This window comes from Macrotis lagotis, chromosome 7, assembly GCF_037893015.1.
Source record: "Macrotis lagotis isolate mMagLag1 chromosome 7, bilby.v1.9.chrom.fasta, whole genome shotgun sequence".
Classification (NCBI taxonomy): domain Eukaryota; kingdom Metazoa; phylum Chordata; class Mammalia; order Peramelemorphia; family Peramelidae; genus Macrotis; species Macrotis lagotis.
This window is the reverse complement of record NC_133664.1, coordinates 144,591,229-144,605,816: the sequence shown is the minus strand read 5'-3', so window position 1 is coordinate 144,605,816 and position 14,588 is coordinate 144,591,229. Positions and strand designations below refer to the sequence as shown.

The window sequence follows — 14,588 nt, the reverse complement described above, 5'->3', positions numbered from 1 at the left end:
TCTTACCCTTTGTTCTTAACAAATGCATTTTTCAAGTGAATGTAGCTGGAAGGAAATATACCCTAGAAGAGAAAAAATAGTTTTAATTAAGATTCCCCAAAGATCCTACAGTCAGCTACTTATGGTTAAGGCAGAATTGGTTTTCATAAGTCATATGCATAAAATCAGTCACAAAACAACAGAATTACTATAGATGGGGGAGAAAAATCTGATAATTGCTACCAAGTAATCTGTATAAGCATATTCTAGTTCATTCTGGCTTAACTGTTCTTATTTTAAATCGTTTTAATAATTACTGGTTCTCAAAATTAGATAAATATTTCAACATAAATCTAAACTAAAGAATAAAGTCTTTGAGAAAATATAACATTATTTAGATGATTCAAAATAAGAGATACTATTTTATAGACAAGTTTTAACCCTCTATATTAGAATGGAAAATTTTAAACATTTTAGAATATTTTATTGGAACACTTTTGATTTTTACCCTCCTAATCTATCCTCTTCTTCCATTAGAATGTACATTTAAATATGACCACTAGGCAGGGAGGGCCACATATATGTAATGGACACTGACTAATGCAGCATTATTTAAGGCTTGTTCTGCCACTGCTACAGACCAGTGCCCAGAAGCATTGTCAACATACAGCTTTGTTTTGTTGACAACAAAGAACAAATAAATGGAAAATGTCAAAAGGAAAGAAAGAGAAGCAACTTTCTTGCCCATTAGATGACTGAACCTCCTAAAGGTTTTTCAACTTGTCATCAAGTGACGAATTGCAATGAAATATTCAGGCAACAAATGCCAGTTGAATATTTTATCACTGCATTAAAATAGAATCTTAAAAAGCACATTCAGCATTAGGAAATATGTATAAAATGCCTATTTCTCAATATTTGTATTTATCTCGTTGTAATAGACTTAACATCAAGAATAACTATTAAAAATCTCATTTTGTTAAAATAGTGAAAGGATGGCAATTTAATAGGCTTTTTTTGAATTTTTTAAAAATAACCAATTAAAAACTGAAGCTCAATTTGCATCTGGATGACAAATGATAAATGACAACTTAGGTGAATATATATCAGGAAATGAAGTTAGATGATATTATGTCCCTTAGATTCTTTCTGCTTTCAGAATAAGCTTTAAGAAATAATTAGAATTAGAAAAAAGGGGGAGAAAGTACATTTAAACAAAACAATTGGGTTTTTTATATTACAAAGTATTGTGAATGTGTGTTTAAGATGAACCATGCTGTAAAATTTACATACCAGTACTAATAATTAACTGAGCATTAAAATAGAAATAAAGAGGAAAAAGAGAAAAAGTATTGGATCATAAAAGTGGACAATAGAAATTAGTATTGGGGGAGAAGAGGGGGCAAAGACTAGATGAATAGCAACACTTTGTAGTAGCAAAAAAACTGCAAAGAACATGCCCTTCATTTGGGAAGATAGATGGAATGTAACATTCAACTATATGATGATTACAAAGAAGTTTGAGAAAACATCATACCGATACACAGATAAATAAGCCAAATTAGAGAAAATAATGCCACAAAGACAATGTAAATGAAGAAACAAGAGCAGCAAAACAATTGAAACTGAACACTTTAAAATATAAGCTTGACTAAAAAGAAAAGAGGGCCCTTTCCTCCTACCTTTACCCTTCCCCAAATCATCCATCATTGCAAAACTTCTTTGCCATTTTTATGTTGATTATATCTATCAATATTTACCACATTATAAACTAACATTTATTATTATTATTATTATTATTATTATTATTATTATTATTATTATTATTATTATTAAAATAGTTTTGACCCTGTGGACTTCCTGAAAAGGAGAGGGAAGAGTACCACTTTTTGAGAACCACTACACTACACAAATCTAGCACAGAACTAGAGACATTTAATGTACAGTTTTTAAATAAGGATTCATATAAATATATAAAGGATAAATAATCCCAATTTCTCTCACAGCTATCAGGAATGAGACTTTCCTACATTTTCATCTCCAAAACTCAAGAAATCTCTTTCATCTATCTGAAATAAAACTTAAAGGAAAAAATTTACACACATACATACACACACACTCACACATATTTCACATATATATATATATATATTTATATCAAGCAATACTAAAGTATTCTCATGGTCAAAAAAATGTTTGGCCAAGATTATTTTTTTAATGCTTCCCCTCCCACCTCCTCATTTAGGTTTCTGGCAATCTAACATGCTAGTAATTATGATTAGACATAATGAGCTTATTAAGATCCCCCTCAGTTCAATCCTCAACATCCACATAGGATTAACATTTGGTCATCATTCTAAAATATAATCCAAGTTCAAAGGAGTTTTAAAATTATTTAAATCTTCATTATTGCTGCTACAAATAGTTTCCACTATCTCAATCACACATACAATTCAAATAAAAGTATTTTTCTTCAAAAATTCTTATGATTAGGGATAGAAACAAGTGTTTTTACCTTGATATTTGGGTTTTTTAAGGCAAATCCTCTGTACCAGCCTGTGGAGAAATAATTATAGTCTGATAAACCAAAAGAACAAAATGAATAATTTTTTTTCTGTTCCTTAACAATGGGGTATTATCTACATGTATATATTAATATATAAAGAATGAAGTTTATTAAAATACCATAAATAAAACCCTAACTAAATTAAGTATAACCTGTATTAACAAAAGTATACAAACAAATGAAAATTAGTCATAATCGTATTTAAAGGCTTTTGTACCCACGTCTCACCTGGAAATCCGGTCAAGAAAGTAGGGAAAATTTAACAACTTTCCAAAGTTTGTCTTTATAATGTAGTAGGGAACATGTCCAGTAGCTTTCTTCCTATTTTTAATACTTCTCTCATTCTAATCTTGACAAAAATTGAACTGATGGATATGAACTCAACTGAGATACTACCTATAGGTACAAAATCTCTTCCTGATGTAAAGAGCTATGGATAGAAGCAGAAGTTAGTCAGATAGGATGGGACATGAAGAAGGACTGATATCAGCATTTCCATTCTGATCCATTTTATGAGTCTCTTCTGCTTTATCAACAATAAAATAAATTAGGATACAGTCAATCTTTGATTGGGCACAGGGGATTGTCTTTACACTTGAAAAGATAGATAGCCAGGTAATCAAAGGTTCTGTCTCTAGCATATATAAGACATACAGCAAAAGACATTGCTCATGATGCATCTTCAGTAGTAACACATGGACTTTGGATTATTTTCTTGTGGGTAAAGATAGATGTGAACTAGCCCTATCCCTCTTATGGCCACTAAGGGCAAACCTAATGAAATGAAAAGCTGGCTAACCTATGATCATAGAAAAAGTGAAGTCACCTATAGATAGAACCTATCCTTGACTAAAGCTTCATGACCATTGTGCACTCACTCAGTAGACAAGTGAGTTAAATGTAGGTTTTAAAGTTTTAGCATTATTTGATCTATAAATTGTCCAATTATAATTACTAAAGAGTTATGGCCAAATACTATTTATAAGGTGAAAATTATGTTTACAACTGATTTTTAAAATGGTTGACTTAAACAATCTACACTGATATGTACTTGAAACTGACTAGTATGAAGATTTTTTGGTATGAGTTTGTAAATGATTAAGATGAACATAAGAATATCTTGAAAAGTTTTATTTTAGAAATTTTTTATAAATTTGTGAACTTTGTATTTCAGAATTTAAGTTCTTAAAAGTAATATGAATAGGCAATGATGCACATATTCTATTATATATGAAAAATTAAAATGACCTTATTTTTCTCCTTTATACTTTTTCCATTTTCTAAACTTACTCATCTAAATATATAAACTCCTTTGGTTGCATACACTAAGAAAGCAGAGTTACATGTTGATGCAGTGGATAGGGCTCTTGGTTGGGAATCCGGAAGAACTTGGTTCAAATCTTGTCTTAGACACTTACTTGATATGTGATCCTGGACAAGGCAGTTAATCTCTCAGATTCCTCATCTGCAAAAATGAGGTTATTGAACTTGAGGGCCTCTTGGGGTCCTATCTAGCTTTAAAGTTATAATCCCATGACCTAACTTAAAATAAAATGGAAGTCGTATTTAAATATATTCATAAAGTTTATTATACATAGCCTAGAAAGGCTATTTTGAAATATGAAATGTTGCTGCTTTTCTTGGAAGGAGGTTTAGATTACTTGAGTGTAGGAAACTCCCAGTAATGTTTAGCAATTTTGTTGGAAAATGGAGAGTTGCCTGAGGCACTGAGATGAAGTGAAATCATGGTCCTGTTCATAGATCTAATATATTAGGACTATTCATAGACCTAATATATTGGGGACAGTGTAGAACTTGGGGCAGAAAAACAGAAAACAATGTGGCACAGAGGATATCAGTCTCACAGGTTAACTAAGGATATTTAGAGCCAGAATGAAAGGAAATGACTTTTATTTTAACACTCAGGAGGGAGTTGAATATAAAAAAGAGAAAATATGACTAATTTCAACAAAGTAGAAGGAGAACACTCAATAGTTCAAGATCCTTGAACCAGGATCTTCCCAATTCCAAGATGTCCACTAGTTGCTTCTTCTCTTACTGAATTTAATCACTTTCCTTAGCAAACATCATTCAATTCAAGTAAATGTGAATCCAACTATTCTTGAGCTACATATATTACAATAAGGCTTTTCTTTATTAGAAAATTTGTTAAGGAAATTGAAAGAAAGAAATTGCATATAAACTTTTCATGTGCCAATATTAAAACAGCAACTTCTTATACACGCGAACTCAAATGCCTGATAATTCAGATAACTATATAACATATAAATGAATATAAGCTTAGTTCACACAGGATTAAATAAAGTAAGCAGTATACATTGTTGCTGCAAATATTTTCTTGTGTTCAGATCTGAAAGTTAAAGGTAGAAAGAACTCTGAGCTAGTGATTGAAGACAAGGATTCTAACCTCTATGTTGGACAGCAGCTAGCAAGTCATATAACCTTTCTATAACCATTTCCTCATCAATGAAAAAGCTACTTTGGTTGCATTTAGGATAACACAAAATAACACTGTTTGATAACTGAGTCATGAACACTATCAGATTATCACTTCTTAACATTAGCAAAAATGGAGAAGAAACAAAACAAGTGACAAATTTTTAAATGATGAATAATTTATTTTAATTTTCATTTATATGACCTTCGGAAAATATATATATACTAAGTATTTCTCTATGTCCTATAAAACTTCAATAAAGATTTTTCTTCATTTTTAGGGAAAAGTAATGACAGTCCACATCAGCCCAAAATCAACTGGGGTTAGCAGCACACTCACCATCACATTTTTCCAGGATCTGAACTGTGTCTCCAATTTCCAGTGATAGGCCATATGGGACTGTTCCTCGAAAACTGGCAATGACTGTAAAAGATAATTTATAGTGCATCATATAATCTTCCAAAATAAATAACAGCATTTATCATTAAATATTTATAAACTAGACAATGGGAATGAGTTTATAAGCATTCAATTAAGTAACTTTGAAGATCCATTTTAAATATTTTATTTTGTGGGAAAATTAAGTACATATAACATTATTTATAAGTTAATTGGAGCACAATTTATAGACTCAATAACATTTTTAAAAAACATTTCACAAAGAATCAATGAAGTTCCCATAGGTTTTATAAGTCAAGAGATCAACTGAATAATATTTTTCAGTATATTTGTTAAAAGTCAACTATGGTCCTGACTCCTAAGCAGTTCTGTGATAATACCAGTCAGGATAAGTGGTCCAAAATCTATCCTATGAAGTAATCAAGGATTGGATTTTATAAAGACAAGAGAAATACCAACATTCATCATTTAGGGCAGTGTAGAACTTGGGGCAGAAAAACAGAAAAAAATGTGACACAGAAGATAACAGTCTCATAGGTTAAATAAGGATATTTGAAGCCAGAATGAAAGAAAAATAACTTTTACTTTAACAATCAGAAGGGAGGTAAATTTAAAAAGACAGGAAATATGACTAAAATGCAACACAGTAGAAGGAGAATACTGAATAGGTGGAATTGTGAATGGATCCAATCATTCTGTAGAATAATTTGGAAGTATGTCCAAAGGGCTATCACACTGTGCATACCCTTTGATCCAGCAATGACACTATCAAGTATGTATACCAAAGAGATCATAAAATGGGGAAAAGACTCACATGTACAAAAGTATTCATAGCTTCTCTTTTTATACTGGTGGAGAATTGGAATAGCTAAACAAGTTATGGTACATGAATGTTATGGAATACAATTGTTCTATAAGAAACTTTGAATGGTTGGACTTTAGAGATAAAGCATGAAAAGAATTCCAGATGCTGAGTGAATGGAGCAGAACCAAGAAAACACTGTACACATTAACAAAAACACTGTGAGATGATCAACTATGATGGATGCAGCTCCTCTCAGCAGTTCAAAGAGCTAGGATAACCCTGGAAGACCTGTTATGGACAATGCCATCCATATCAAGAGTGGGGAGAAAAAAAATCCCAAACAATCTGAATGGATACCATGTTCATTTTTAAAAACTGCTCTTATGTTTTTCCTTCCTTTACCATGGTTTTATTTTCCTTTAGGCCAAACTCCTCATATAAAGAATGACTAATATATAAATATGTTAAACACAAATGTACACATGCAACTTTAACTTGACTGAGGGGTTTTGTTGCTAAGGGGAGGGAAGTGAGAGAAGGGAGGGTGATAGAAAAATGTCTAATATAAAATAAACAAGTGGATGTATGTTGAAAACTTTCATGACATGTAATTGGAAAAATAAAATAAAATAATACAAGCAAATTATGGTATATGAATGTGATAAAGTACTGTTGTTCTGTAAGAAATCCTATGCGAGGGGTGGCTAGGTGGCTCAGTGGATAGGGCACCAGTCCTGGAGTCAGGAGTACCTGAGTTCAAATCCAGACTCAGAACCTTAATAATTACCTAACTGTGTAGCCTTGGGCAAGCCACTTAACCTCATTTGCCTTGCAAAAACCTAAAAAAAAATCCTATGTGGTCAGATTTCATAAAAGCCTGGAAAGACTTGCCTAAACTTTTTTTGTTTGTTTTTTGCAAGGCAATGTGGTTAGGTGACTTGCCCAAGGTCACACAGCTAGGTAATTATTAAGGGTCTGAGGCTGGATTTGAACTTAGGGTCCTCCTGACTCTAGGACTGGGGCTCTATTTATTGAACAAACACACAACCAAAAAAAGATGTGCCACCTAGCTATCCTACTGCAGAAACTTTTGATGCTGTGAAGTGAGCAGAACCAGGAGAACATTGTACATATTTACGGCAACATTGTATGAAGATAAACTATGAAAGACTTGGCTCTTCTTAGCAGATCAGAGATCAAGGACAATTATAAAAGACTTAGATTGGAAAATGCCATTTATATTCAGGAAAAAAAACTCTGGAGTCTGAATACAGAACAAAGCATGCTATGGTCACTTTTAAAAACTTATTTTATGCTTTTTCTTTCTTTTTCTCATGTCCCCCCCTTTAATTCTGATTCTTCTTTCATAACATGATTAATATGGCAATGTGTTGAACATGATTGTCCATATATAATCTATTTCAGATTACTCACTATCATGAGGAGTGAGAAAAAGGAGGAAGGTAGAAAAATATGGAACTCAAAAACCAAAAAAGTATATCTTTGCATGTAATTGAAAAAAATAAAACATAATAACATTTGAAAATACTGAATAGGTGCCCTAAGGTGATCCTACAAATAGTTTCCATCTACCTGTTGTAAAAAAAATAATCCAGGTGGGGCAGAGCCAAGATGGCGACAAGAACAGATCCTGTTTTAGGCACTCTCTCATAAAACTTATAAGCTAAGGACTATAACTAAATTTTCGAGAGACAGAACCCACAGAGGAACCCAATTAGGCAGTTCTCCTACACAAGGTAACCTGGAAAAGAGCAGAAAGGCTCTGCTCCCCGGGGTTGGAGGGGCGGACCGCCACAGTGGAAGAACTTCAGCTTCCCGGAGGCAGCCCCAGGGCACTGGGAGCCATGGCTCACAGCAGTGGGAGAGTTCCCTGACCTATGCTCGGGGGAGCACCTGGCACAAATTGGGGGAACAGCAGGGGGACCTCTGCCAGAGTGAGTACATGAAGCCCAGCCCTGGGGCACACAGCCAGCAGCATGGCCAGCTCAGCCCAGTTCCAGGAAACAGAAGCAGGTGGAGCCAGTAAGCAGGAGCCCCCAGGGCATGAGCTCATTTACCTGAGGGAGGGGAGTGAAGAGAGAGAGACTGCAGAGCTCTGCCCCTGGAACAGGACTCTGGGGCTCTGAACACATTCAGATCCTGATCATAGTCTAGGCCCCCCCATAGAACAGCAGGGCCCCTCCCCACCTCAGCCCAGTGGCAGAGCAGGGCACATATGGTCATTCGCAGACCAGGAGGGAGGACAGAGCTTCACACACTGAGACCCTTGTGGGAGTTTCCCAAAAGCTCAAGAAGCACCCCAAAACAGGCTCAGTCTGGGAAAATGAGCATGCAGAGAAACAAGAGGAACACTTTGAGAAATATTTTGCATATGAGCCCAAGAAGGATCAAAATACACAGTCTGAAGATGAGGAAGCACAAGCTCCTGCATCTAAAGACTCCAAGAAAAACAGAAATTGGGATCAGGCTATGACAGAGCTCAAAAAAAGACTTTGAAAATCAAATGAGGGAGTTAGAATAAAAATTAGGAAAAGAAATGAGAGAGATGCAGGAAAAACATGAAAATGAAGTCAGCAGCTTAGTCAAGGAAATCCAAAAAAATGCTGAAGAAAATGGGATGCTAAAAATCAGCTTAGATCAAATGGATAAAACAGTTCAAAAAGTTATTGAGGAGAAGAATGCTTTAAAAAGCAAAATTGGCAAGATGGAAAAAGAGATAAGAAAACTCTCTGATAAGAACAAATCCTTCAGACAAAGAATAGAACTCAGGGAGACTGATGAATTTACAAGAAACCAGGACTCAATACTTCAAAACCAAAAATATGAAAAATTAGAAGAAAATGTGAAACATCTCATTGAAAAAACAACTGATATGGAAAACAGACTTAGGAAAGATAATTTAAAAATTATTGGAACACCTGAAAGTTATGATCAGGAAAAGAGCCTTGACATCATTTTCAAAGAATTACTACATGAAAATTGACCTGATATTCTAGAAGCAGAGGGCAAAATAGAAATGGAGAGAATCCACCGATCCCCCTGAGAAAGAGATCCCAAAAAACCAACTCCTAGGAATATTATAGCCAAATTCCAGAACTCCCAAGTCACAGAGAAAATACTACAAATAGCCAGAAGGACACAGTTCAAATATCATGGAGTTGCAGTCAGGATCACACAGGAATTAGCAGCAACTACATTGTAAGCTCGTAGGGCTTGGAATATAATATACTGGAAGGCAAAAGAGCTTGGAATGCAACCAAAAATCAACTACCCAGCAAAAATGAATGTCCTCTTCCAGGGAAAAAAGATGGACTTTCAATGAACCAGGGGAATTTCAAATGTTCCTGTTGGAATGGCCAGAGCTGAACAGAAGGTTTGATCTTCAAACACAGGACTCAGGTGAAGCATTGAGATTGGAGGAGAGGGGGAAAATATGAGGGACTTGATGATGAACTACATGTATTCCTGCATAGAAAAATGACACTGATAATACTCATATGAACCTTCTCAATTAATAGAGCAGGTAGAGGGAGCTTTTATAGTTGAAGCACAGGAGAAAGCTGAATTTGAAGATAAAATATGGTGTAAAATGGAGTCAATAGAAAAAAAGGGAAATGTAATGGGAGAAAGAAAAAGGAGAGGGGGGGAAATAGGCCAAGATATTTCATATAATAAGATTTTTCTTTATTACAATGAGCTATTGCAATGATATGGAAGGCGAGAAGGCAAGGGAGAATGAAGGAATCTTTGCTGTCATCAGAGGTGGCTAGGAGAGGAAACAGCATATATACTCAATGGGGTATAGGCATCTGAAGTAAGAAGGAGGTAGGGGACAGGGGGAAGGGGTAGGTGATGTGAGTGATGGAGGAGAGGATGGACCACAGGGGGAGAGTAGTCAGATATAACACATTTTTTTTTTACTTCTTGCAAGGGGCTGGGATTGGAAGGCCTGAATGGGACCATAAAGCCTTGTGGTCCCAGGGCCAGGGATCTGTGTGCTGGGCCACTCAGCTACCCTACAGCAAGTCAGAGTGAAAGGAGAGAGAAAATATAGTACATGGTAGTCGAGAAAAACCAAAAGGAGGGAGTTACAATCAGCAATGGCAACTGTGGAAAAATATGGAAGTAACTTTTGTGATGGACTTATCATACAGAATGTGATCCACCCACGACAGAGTTGTTGGTGTTGCATCAAAGAAAGCACATTTATTATTATTATTATTTGGGGGGGGGGTGCAGGGCAAATGAGGCTGGGTGGCCTGCCTGGGGCTGCATAGCAGGGTGATCATTGGGTGTCTGAGGCTGGATTTGGACCCAGGTGATCCTGGCTTAAGGGCCAATGCTCTGTCTGCCACCCAGCCACCTCTACTATTATTACTATTTTGTTTTATTTTGGGTCTTTTTTTTTTTTTTTTTTTTTGGTTTTTGCAGTGCAGTGGGGTTTGGGTGGCTTGCATGTCACACGGCTGGGTGATTGTTGGGTATACAGAGCCGGATGTGGGCACGGGTGCTCATGGCTCCAGGGCTGGTGCTACATCCATTGTGCCACTTGGCCATACATACAATTCTTAATATTATTTTTTTATTTTAATTTTTTCTCTCTCCTTTACTTTATCACTCAAGTGAGTCTATATTTATGGGGGTGGGGGTATTCTGTTTAATCTTAAACAAGAATATTTTATTAATGTATAAAAAACATTATTTATACAAAATGAGAATAAGTATTAAATAAAAAAAATAATCCAAATCAGCTGAAGAACTATCAGGTCTAAGAGAGTCAATTTATAGGGTCCTAAAACACCTTAGAAACTATCAAAAGTAACTCCCTTATTTAATTTTTAAAAAAGGAAGTGCAAAGAGATAAGATGATAAATTGCATAGAATAGACAGCTAGATGGCACACTGGACAAAATGCCAGGTTTGGAGACAAGAAAACCCAAGCCCAATTCAACCTCAGACACTTACAAGCTGTTTGACTCTCTGCAAATTACTTAATCCTATTTGATTCAGTTCTTCATTTGTAAAGTGGAGAAGGAAATGGCAGTTCACTCCAGTCTCTGCCAAGAAATTCCCAAAATGGGGTCATAAAAAGTAGAAATAATTGAACAAACACACAACAAAAAAAAGGATAAGCCTGAAGTTAATTTTTGGTGTGAATTTCCTAATCTCTATTAAGTCTGTTCCCCTTCTTTCTCATAGCTCCTCTGGTACAGAGACCTTGGGTCAATTCCTAGATGGGGACTCCTGGCTCCTCAACACCATCAGGCGAGATTTCTTCATTTCATTGGCTATCCTCCCAAGATGCCCATGTTGGCATCAGGAAAACTCATGTCCATGAGTTCAAATTCAGCTTCAAACACTTACTATTTGTGTGATTAATCCTTTGAAGAAGGAAATGACAAATCCGCACAGGATCTTTGCCAAGAAAACACTAAATGGGCTCATGAAGTGTCATACATGATTGAAACTACCAAACAACAGTAATTTCCATAGAAATTATCAGTGTCATAATTTCAACTCCATTAACCCAATTCTCATTAAAATAAAAACTGACTTTTGTTATTTTATTTCAAATATTTAATGTGTTAAGCTAAATTTTAAAATAAAATTGTTATTTATTCTCCAAGGTGGAAACACTAATCTCTCCACAAATGATAAATCAGGCAAATCAAGATTTTTCAAAAACTAACTCAAGGGGACTCTCAAATCCATTTATGAATCTGAACCAAAATTAACACCAGAAATCAGAGCGTAATACTAAAACACAACAGTTAAATCAAGAGGAAACAGATTAGCATGACTACTAAATGAAAATAATTTAGGGAAACAATGTATCATGATGTCATGTCTTTCAGTGGTAACCAGAAATACCCAATATTGCATAATCTTCCTGGATATTTTTTTTCAAAAATGTAGTTTTGCTTTGGGGTTTTTTTTTGAGGAGAAAAAAATCAAGACAAATTTCCATTTTATGGCAGATTATGTATGTATGATTTTTTCTTTAAAATTTCTTATATGTAGGACTAACATTATAAAAACAAGCATAAAATTCATTACAGATTGACTTCAAACAATCTTCATTTAGAATTCCCCTCATTGAAAAAAGGACAGTTCCCTGAGAACCAAAGAAAGCCATTGTAGCGAAATTGAAAGAGTACAGGACGTGTAGTCTAAGAAACAGTTCAAATATTGACTTACTTTCATTTCTTACCTGTTGTCCAAGAGACAATTTCTAGGGATATACTATATGTTGGGTAATGTGCTAGGTGAGGGATCAGGACCAAAAATAAAGTAGTCCTTGTTCTCAAGGGAAATCAATATGTAGTTACAAAATCATAAAAATAAATAAAGCTTATTTGGCAGTGGAGATTTATCAGTCATCAGAGGTTGAAGAAAGGCTTCATAAAGAAGACATCACCTGAATTGAGCTTTGAAGGAGTTTGGGGTGGGGGGTGGGGGATAAGAGGTAGAGGTAAGGAAAGTATGCAATCCAGAAAGAGGAGATAGAGTAGTACTATATGTGAAGAACTGTGAAAAACTTTACTGGTTGGACCACAGCAGGAATGAAGGTGAGTAATGAGTAATATACACAAGGCTGGAATGGCAGGATGCCAGAGGATTTTATATTTGATCCTAGAGGTAAAAGGGAGCTATCGGAGTTTATTTAGCAGAGGAGTGACAGTCAGTTCTGTGTTTTAGAAAAAATAACTTTGAAAAAAATAACTTTGGTAGTTGAGAGACTCAACAAAGGCAGAGAGATGAGTAAGGAGACTATTGAACTAGTCTAGATAGTTGGTGATGAGAGTGGAAAAAGAAAAACATTCACTAGGGTAAAGGTCACAAAAGAAGAGAGAAGGAAGAAAGATTATGAAAGCAGAGTCAACAGGAGTTAGCAACTAACAGATGAGTAATAATTCACTCAAAGTCTCTGTCTCTCATTTCCCTCACCTGTAAAATCAAAATATAGGAATAAATTACCCCTATGGCTCCTTTCAACTATCATGAACTTCACAGAAAACAGGAATTGCCAATCATTATGTGTCAGTTCCTTATGGAAGGTTTGAATTCATTGATTATTTCACAGCTGGCTGATGTTCAAAATTTCACAGGGATACCATCCTCAGCAAAATCAAAAAAGGATAAAGACACTGAGAAAAGGGAGTAAGATTTATAGGAATTTATTCACATGCAAAAGACAGGGAATTCAGTGACCTAAATGAACATCTGTTGGTCAGTGAATTTTTTATAGTATAGTTAGGATGGCCAAGAGCAATGTTAAACTGAGGTCTATATTACAACTTCTAGGCTCATGTTATATTGCCATTCAGTCATTTTAGTCCTGTTCAACTCTTCACAACTCCATTTGGGACTTTCTTGGCAAAGATAGCAGATACTGTTTGCCATTTCCCTTTTCAGTTCCTTTTACAGATAAGCAACTGAAGCAAACAGGGTGAAGTGACTTGCCCTGAGTCACAAAGCTAGTATGTGTCTGAAGTCAGATTTGAATCATATTTCCTTAGTTCCAAGTCCAGTATTCTATTCACTATACCATAATAAACAATTGTTGAAATACAATGAAAGCAGTACATCTCTGGAAGCTATTCAAGGTATTGGCTTTGATATGTATATCCAAGAATGAAAGTGATGTCATTACAACTGGACATTCAGCTTGAAGACAGAGTAAGCAGTCCTAAGATGGTAATGTCAAAATAGAACAAGTATAAAGAGGAAGGTTGTTATAAGCAAAAGTTCATTAATCTGAAGCTAAATCTTTCCCCTAGAATCATATTGTTCATGTTTGCAAGAGAAGGAAATCTACTCAAGAGAAGTGGGGTATGGAAAGGATAAGAAATTCTAAAAAAAAAAAAAAGAACACAAAATAACATAAGCTCCAATTAAGGCTCAGATAACATTTCAGACAATCTGCTCTCATTTCATTTATCATTGTCATACTGAATCTTTCAGAATTTTCTAGTAAATCCCCATGCCAATCTTCAATTGTGCAACAGTTGAACAAATCTACAAAATAAACTGAATTTTCTGCTGTTCCATTGTGGAAAAGCTATTTTCTTCTCATAGAATAAATACCAGTTCTCCTTTTACAGTGCCAAAGCACACATCTTTCAAAAAAAATTATTTAAACCAGACAAACTATCACAGGATTTTAATTTGCTTTTCATTTTTTTTAACACATAATATGTTTCCTTTGATAATTATAAGAAAGATCACAAAGGAATTAACTCATAATTCTTTTAAGGGAATGAAGGGAGAATTAATTGATGATTTATTCAATGTTCATGGTTGGGTCATGCTAATATAAAAAATGACAATATAATCAAAACTAAACTAGAGTTTTAATG

General features: G+C 34.9%; 1 protein-coding gene across 1 annotated transcript in view; it reads right to left on the bottom strand.

Moving 5' to 3' along the window:
• Positions 1-14,588, bottom strand: part of LOC141494166 (dedicator of cytokinesis protein 4-like) — a 248,403-nt gene that overhangs the window by 15,482 nt on the left and 218,333 nt on the right. The window contains exons 2-4 of the mRNA XM_074195286.1: positions 5,343-5,426; positions 2,495-2,535; positions 7-62 (exon numbers count right to left, since the gene is read on the bottom strand). Of these exons, the coding sequence (XP_074051387.1) occupies positions 7-62; positions 2,495-2,535; positions 5,343-5,426 (181 nt within the window). The remainder of the gene's footprint in view (positions 1-6; positions 63-2,494; positions 2,536-5,342; positions 5,427-14,588) is intronic.